Genomic DNA, 6,063 nt, shown 5'->3' with positions numbered 1-6,063 from the left:
GGGAGGGGCAGTCGGCATGCGGGAAGCAGCAACGATTAGCTGCAGCCTCTCCCACGGGCTCCCCACCGCGGCTGGGGGTTTGTGCTGAGCCCTGCCTTGCCCAGCGCACAGCCTACCTGTGTCCTGCTCCTGGCCGTCCTCCTCTTTCTCCCAGCAGCCCTCCAGGCAAGATCTGTGCTCTCAAAAGGACTGCATGTCCCCGTATTCCAGGAAGCTGCGAGCACCGGTGTCATCTCAGCATCGCTGCTCCCCCCGGCAGAGCCCGGCAAGCCAACCGCAGCTGCTCGCGCCGGCACGTGGGTTGGGTGGCGCTGGCTGCCACACAAGGACCTTGTTCCCTCCTGGACAGTGCTCGGAGCAGGGCTGGGATGGGCTTGGATGCGCTCTGTGTCTGCCTCATCTCCGGGCTTTAAATATTCATGCTTTTGATTTTCTCTTAGCGGGCAGCGGCACAGGGGCTGGAGCGAGCTGTGGGGCGGAGGAGGGTGGCTGTGCCGAGCCCAGCAGCAGGGGAGAGGGAGCTGGAGCTGGATGAAGACAATGGGTTTTGTTGCTGGCTCGGTGTTGAAGTGGCTTGAGGACCTCCAGGCTGAGCCCAGAGCATTCTGAGCTCCCCTCCCTGTGCCAGCAGCTCCGCGGCCCCGTTTCCTCCCTGCTGTGGCGCGTTGCTCTCAGTCTGAACGGATCTGCACATCCTTGCTGCTGCTGATCACGACTGATCAGCTGTGCCTGCACGGTGCCAGGCAGCCCCTGGACCTGCTGCCTGGCATGCCAGGCCCAGCTCTCCCTGCCAGCCATGTGGGGCTGGCGTGGACCTAGTGCAGAGTTCGGCCAAGGCTTCTGCTTGGGGGCAGCTTCCCGGCGGCTGCAGGCACTCGGACTCTCTGCAGGGCCCCTGTGAGGCCCAGCTGGCTGCATCCACCCTACTGCCCCTCAGGACAGGGCGGCTGTGGCCCTTCTCACCTGCCTCCAGCATGGATCTCCTGCAAAAGAGCAAATACAGCCACCTGAGGAATGAGTCTGTCTCCTCTCCGGAGGAGGCCGTGGCAGGCCTCCTGCCCTCCCCAGTGGAGTCCCTTGCAAGCATGCAGTCTCTGCCTGGTTCCCTGTCCTCCTCCCTCAGCCACGCTGCACCTCTCGTGGAGCTCTCACCTGAGCTGGAGGAGAGCCCTACCACGCTCTGCTCCTTCTTCCCCAAAATGGCCAACCTGAAGCTCTCCAATCCCGCCAACTTGCTCAGCTTGCGGGGCTCTGCAGCCAGCAGCAGCCCAGGGGAGCCTGGTCCCCCTGGGATGCCAGCACTAGTGCCAGGGGGTGGTGCCAGCCCCGGCTCAGGGAGACCTGTCGCTGTCTGTCCCCAGGATATGAACAAGCTGAGCTGTGGGAAGAAGACGCGGGTGGAAGGCGGCCAGCTGGGGGGTGATGAGTGGACCCGCCACGGCAGCTTTGTCAATAAACCCACCCGCGGCTGGCTGCATCCAGATGACAAGGTCATGGGCTCTGGGGTCTCCTACCATGTCCGGGTGAGTGCTGGGGACACTGGGAAGGGTCACTGTGGGGATTTGGGGACCTCCTGGTGGGAGGATGCACCAAGATCTTTGGGGAAGGGTGGGGGACAGGGCAGTGGGATTCCCAGGGAAGTTACTGCTGTGAGCTGGGGTGTTGAGGCCCTAGCCCCTTCCCTGGGTGCTTGGGGGACAAACTCCATGGCTGGCCAAGCTCACCTTGCTCTCTTGCACAGTACATGGGCTGTGTGGAAGTGCTCCAGTCCATGAGGGCTCTGGATTTCAACACCAGGACACAGGTGACCAGGTGAGCTCTGCCTCTCCCCAGTGGGGGCCAGGGGCTGCCCCAGCCCATCAAACACTAATTCCAGTGTACCTCACCCCACATGGCACTGCCTGAGAACTTCTACTTTGTCTCTCCTGTGCTGATCCCTGTGTCCCCACTGTCCTGAGTGCTGTGTTTGGGGGGGTCTTGGGGCAAGGCAGGCACTGTGGGGGCTGACATTTCACTGCACTCCCTGCAGGGAGGCCATTGGGCTGGTATGTGAGGCTGTGCCTGGTGCCAAGGGAGCCGTGAGGAGGAGGAAGGTGAGGCCTGGCTGGGAAGCAGCTGGGGGACTGTTTGTGGCTGGTTCGGGCACAGGGCCAAGGACCAGCTGGCAGTGCTGTGCTGGTCAGCCCAGGGCTCTGATCTCCCAGCTGAGGCTTGGGCCAGGGCCACTGGTGAGGACAAGGTGCCCATCTCTCTGTGGAAGCAGTGGGATGTGCTCTGTCCTCCTGCTGCTGGGCTGCCTGGTCTGGGGAGCCCTTTCTCTATGCCACCATTTGCCTCTAGCCCTGCAGCCGCTCCCTGAACTCCATCCTGGGCAAGAGCAACCTGAAGTTTGCAGGCATGCCCATCACCCTGACCATCTCCACCAGCAGCCTCAACCTCATGGCCTCAGACTGCAAGCAGGTGAGAAATGGGGAGGGGTTGGGTTGGCTTTGGACAAGCAGGAATCTTCATGTAGCTCAGATCTTGCTGGGGCAGGGGGTGCCCCCAGGCTCCCTAGGGAATGTCTGGATGGGCTGTGAGATGGGTGCTCACCTCCCCACAGTCCCTGGGGCTGAAGAGGTGGGAGGAATATCCTGTGTGCTTTGTGGGATCTCTCCAGGAGACTGTGAGACCCAAATCCCCTTGATCTCCTGGTTTTGACCCCAGTCCTGGTGATGTCCCAGTCCTTTTCCTGGTGGTCTGAGGCACATAACCAGGGCTCTGGAGGATTTTGAGCCCCCATGGTAGGTCAGCCCTGGGGAGGAGCGGGATGTGCCACCCCTGGGTGGGTGACAAGGCACTCCTGGCTGTGTCCAACAAGCTCTCCACCTTGCAGATCATTGCCAACCACCACATGCAGTCGATTTCCTTTGCATCAGGGGGAGACCCGGTGAGTATCTGGCAGGGTCCCCATCTGTGCCCTGTGTGGGGGCCTCTCCTGCCCTCTGCCCAGTGCTCCCCAGCAGCCCCAGCCTCACTGCTGCTGTCTCATCCACAGGACACAGCTGAATACGTTGCCTATGTTGCCAAAGACCCCGTCAATCAGAGAGGTGAGGGTGCTGCAAGGGTCCTCGATGCCAGAGCCCCACTTTGGAGGTGTTCAGGATCAGCTCAACATAGGGGGGGAACTGGGTGACCCCTGAGAAAGCTCTGGGGTGTAGAGCGCTCAGGGGTGGAGAACCTTGGTGCTGGAGTTGCACAATCCCACCCCTCTGTTTCCTACCCAGCCTGCCATATCCTGGAGTGTCCTGAAGGCTTGGCCCAGGATGTGATCAGCACCATCGGGCAGGCCTTCGAGCTGCGCTTCAAGCAGTACCTGAAGAACCCTCCAAAGCTGGTGACCCCCCACGACAGGTCAGAGCAGGGTGGTGTGACCAGGAGGAGGGTGGCTTTGGAGAGGGGATGCAGCCCTGGCTGCTGTCACGGGCTTATCTGTGCTGTGCTCCCCCAGGATGGCAGGGTTTGATGGCTCTGCCTGGGATGAAGAAGAGGAGGAACCAGCCCCGGATCACCAGTACTACAACGACTTCCCTGGCAAGGAACCTCCCATTGGGGGGGTCGTGGACATGCGGCTGCAGGATGGGGCTGCTCAGACCCCAAATCACTTGGGTGCCACACTGGTGAGGCTCTGGGCACGTCCTCACAGGGAGGCACCATCTGATAAGGGAGATGTAGGGACCCTGAGTGGGCCGTGGGTTCTGCTGAAGGGGGATGTGTGTCTCTGGTGTCTCTGGGGTGTGGGGAGCAGGAAGGGGGATGAGCAGGAAAAGGGGATGGGGGCTCATCACTGCCTCTCCCTGCAGCCCGTTGGCCAATCCGGTGGGGAGTATGACCCCCAGAAGCAGCACGCTCCTGCCCAAGGTAATGTGATGGGTGTCTCCGTCCTCTCCCATGGACCCCCAGTGCTCTGGTGGTGGGGGGCCAAGGTGGGCTGAAGCAGCCCTGCTGACCACAGTGCTCCTGCTAGCAGGGAGAGAGAAGTACCCAGCTCCAGCAGGCACGGCTGGGCGCACAGACCTCTTTGATGACCCGTCCTACGTCAACGTGCAGAACATAGACAAGACAAGACAAACTCCAGCTGCCAGCACCCCTGCCACAGCCAACGGCAGCACGCAGAGGGACCTCTTTGACATGAGTGAGTGAGCGGTGCCTGCAGCCAGGGCTGTGCATAGGTGGCTGTGGGCTTGGCCATGGGCCCCCTACTCTGAATTAGGAGTCTCCTCAAGCCAGGTCTCATAAGCTCTTGGAGATCTATTTCACACCCAAGATAGCTCAGCTACCTTAGAAGGCATAAAAGCAGCAGGATGGCTTCTGTGGCAGCGTTGGAAACAAAGAAGTTTTAATAAAAGGCAAAATAACAAAACGCTTTACAGAGAAAAACCGATCCAAGTACAAGAAGCCTTCCTGCCCCTAGTAAAACACCTCACAAAAGCAATTAATTTCTTTGTTCTCTTCTTTTTCTAGTAAATTGCCCAAGCAAGACTTTTTAGCTCCTATCCAATTGGCTATCCTTAAGTTTGAAGTGAAATCCTCCAAGTCCTATGAGATGCCTTTTCACTTAATCAAAAAGAGAAACTTCTGGGCTTATTTCCTTTTTAAAGGGACAAAGGATAGTTTTGTCACTGTGTCAACAAGAGGCACATTCCTACAAAGCTCCTGTGTCCTTGCAGAGCCCTTTGAAGATGCCCTGCGTGTGCCCCCCTCTGTGCCTGTGGGGCTGCCCCCTGCCCAGGTGGTGGCCTCCATGGAGGAGCAGCTGAGAAGGGAGCCCTGGTACCACGGCAAAATGAGCCGCAAGGAGGCCGAGAAGCTGCTGAAGGTCAACGGGGACTTCCTGGTGAGGGAGAGCACCACCACCCCGGGCCAGTATGTGCTGACTGGCTTGCAGGGTGGGCAGCCCAAGCATCTGCTGCTCGTGGATCCCGAGGGAGTGGTGAGTCCATGCAGGGGATGGAATTTGGGAGGGTCCTAGGGGTTACAAGAGCCACCAGAGCATTGGGGTTCTGCACTGCTGGGCTGGCTTTGGGGATGGACAGAGCACGGGTTGGAGACTGCAGCCCCAGCTCTGTGCCCAGCCCGTGCCATGGAGGGTGGTGGCTCTGGCCTCACGTGGGCACTGACAGCATCCTGAGCACCCCTGTTCTGTCCCCCCAGGTGCGGACAAAAGATCATCGCTTTGAGAGCGTCAGCCACCTCATCAGCTACCACATGGACAATCACCTGCCCATCATCTCAGCCGGCAGTGAGATGTGCCTGCAGCAGCCCGTGGAGAGGAGACTGTGAGCGCCCGGGGACCCCGGTGCACGGCACCCCCAATGCGCAGCCCTCCGGCCGTGTTCTTGCCCCACGGAGCCCTCAGACTCTTCAGGTGCTCCACCCGGGACTGAGCACGGACTTGCCCGAGGACAGGGCCTCTCTCCTTTCACCACGTGGAGCTGGTGGCCATGGGGGGCTCAGGCTGTGAGTGCCTGCAGGGTAGGGAATTGTTCTTGCAAAGCCTCTCCAGCTCCAGCCTTTGCAGAGCAGCTCAGCTCCTACCAAAACCCAGCCCTGCTGCTGTGCCACAGCCATTCTTGTGCTCACCAGCACGGGCTCAGCACTGGCAGGGCTGAGCCCCCCTGAGCCAGAGGCAGCCTGTCCTTATCTCTGGCCCCTGGGCCAAGGAGGGGGCCCGTGGGGGGCTCCGCTCCCCCAAGCACGAGGCCCTCGACTGTACCGGATCACTTTACGTGTTTAACTCTGTGCCTTGACCCCGCAGGTCCCACACTCTTATGCAAGGGCAGGGGCTGGTTACAGAGCCTCCCCCATGCTCCCAGCACCCTGTACCCTCTCCGTGACATGCTTGTGCTCCAGGACACGTTGCCACCATGTCCCCTTCCCTCCCTGCCCGTCCCGGCTGGGCAAGGGCAGCTCCGGCAGCCCCGGGGGGTTGGCGGGAGGACCCCCCTGCATGCACAGTGTAACTCCCCCAAGCCAAAGCGCAGCCTCGCAGCCCCTGCCCCGCTATACCAAAGGAACTGGCGG

At 60.7% G+C, this 6,063-nt stretch overlaps 1 protein-coding gene across 2 annotated transcripts; it reads left to right on the top strand.

The window, feature by feature from the left end:
• Positions 1-742: 742 nt before the first annotated feature.
• Positions 743-6,057, top strand: SHC1 (SHC adaptor protein 1). 2 transcript variants are annotated; one of them, XM_014310546.2, is made up of 12 exons: positions 743-1,523; positions 1,742-1,812; positions 2,030-2,093; positions 2,341-2,460; positions 2,876-2,929; positions 3,038-3,089; positions 3,267-3,393; positions 3,491-3,659; positions 3,843-3,900; positions 4,007-4,174; positions 4,710-4,972; positions 5,194-6,057. In XM_014310546.2, the coding sequence occupies exons 1-12, from the start codon at positions 975-977 to the stop codon at positions 5,320-5,322; spliced, it is 1,824 nt and encodes a 607-aa protein (XP_014166021.1). In that variant the 5' UTR covers positions 743-974; the 3' UTR covers positions 5,323-6,057. The 2 variants fall into 2 exon arrangements, with proteins under 2 accessions (XP_014166021.1, XP_030919825.1); XM_031063965.1 differs by having other exon boundaries at positions 832-1,523; positions 4,010-4,174.
• The last annotated feature ends 6 nt before the right edge of the window (positions 6,058-6,063 follow it).

The sequence above is a fragment of the Geospiza fortis genome, unplaced genomic scaffold, assembly GCF_000277835.1.
Source record: "Geospiza fortis unplaced genomic scaffold, GeoFor_1.0 scaffold387, whole genome shotgun sequence".
In the NCBI taxonomy this organism is placed as follows: Eukaryota; Metazoa; Chordata; class Aves; order Passeriformes; family Thraupidae; genus Geospiza; species Geospiza fortis.
The sequence above is the reverse complement of the archived record's forward strand: the minus strand, read 5'-3'. Positions and strand labels throughout refer to the sequence as shown.

Excerpts from the sequence above, each read along its gene's own strand:
- SHC1 (XM_014310546.2), top strand. The coding sequence starts at position 975 with ATGGATCTCCTGCAAAAGAGCAAATACAGCCACCTGAGGAATGAGTCT. Across the intron at positions 2,094-2,340 it reads GAGCCGTGAGGAGGAGGAAG|CCCTGCAGCCGCTCCCTGAA; the intron begins GTGAGGCCTGGC and ends ATTTGCCTCTAG. Across the intron at positions 4,973-5,193 it reads TCGTGGATCCCGAGGGAGTG|GTGCGGACAAAAGATCATCG; the intron begins GTGAGTCCATGC and ends CTGTCCCCCCAG.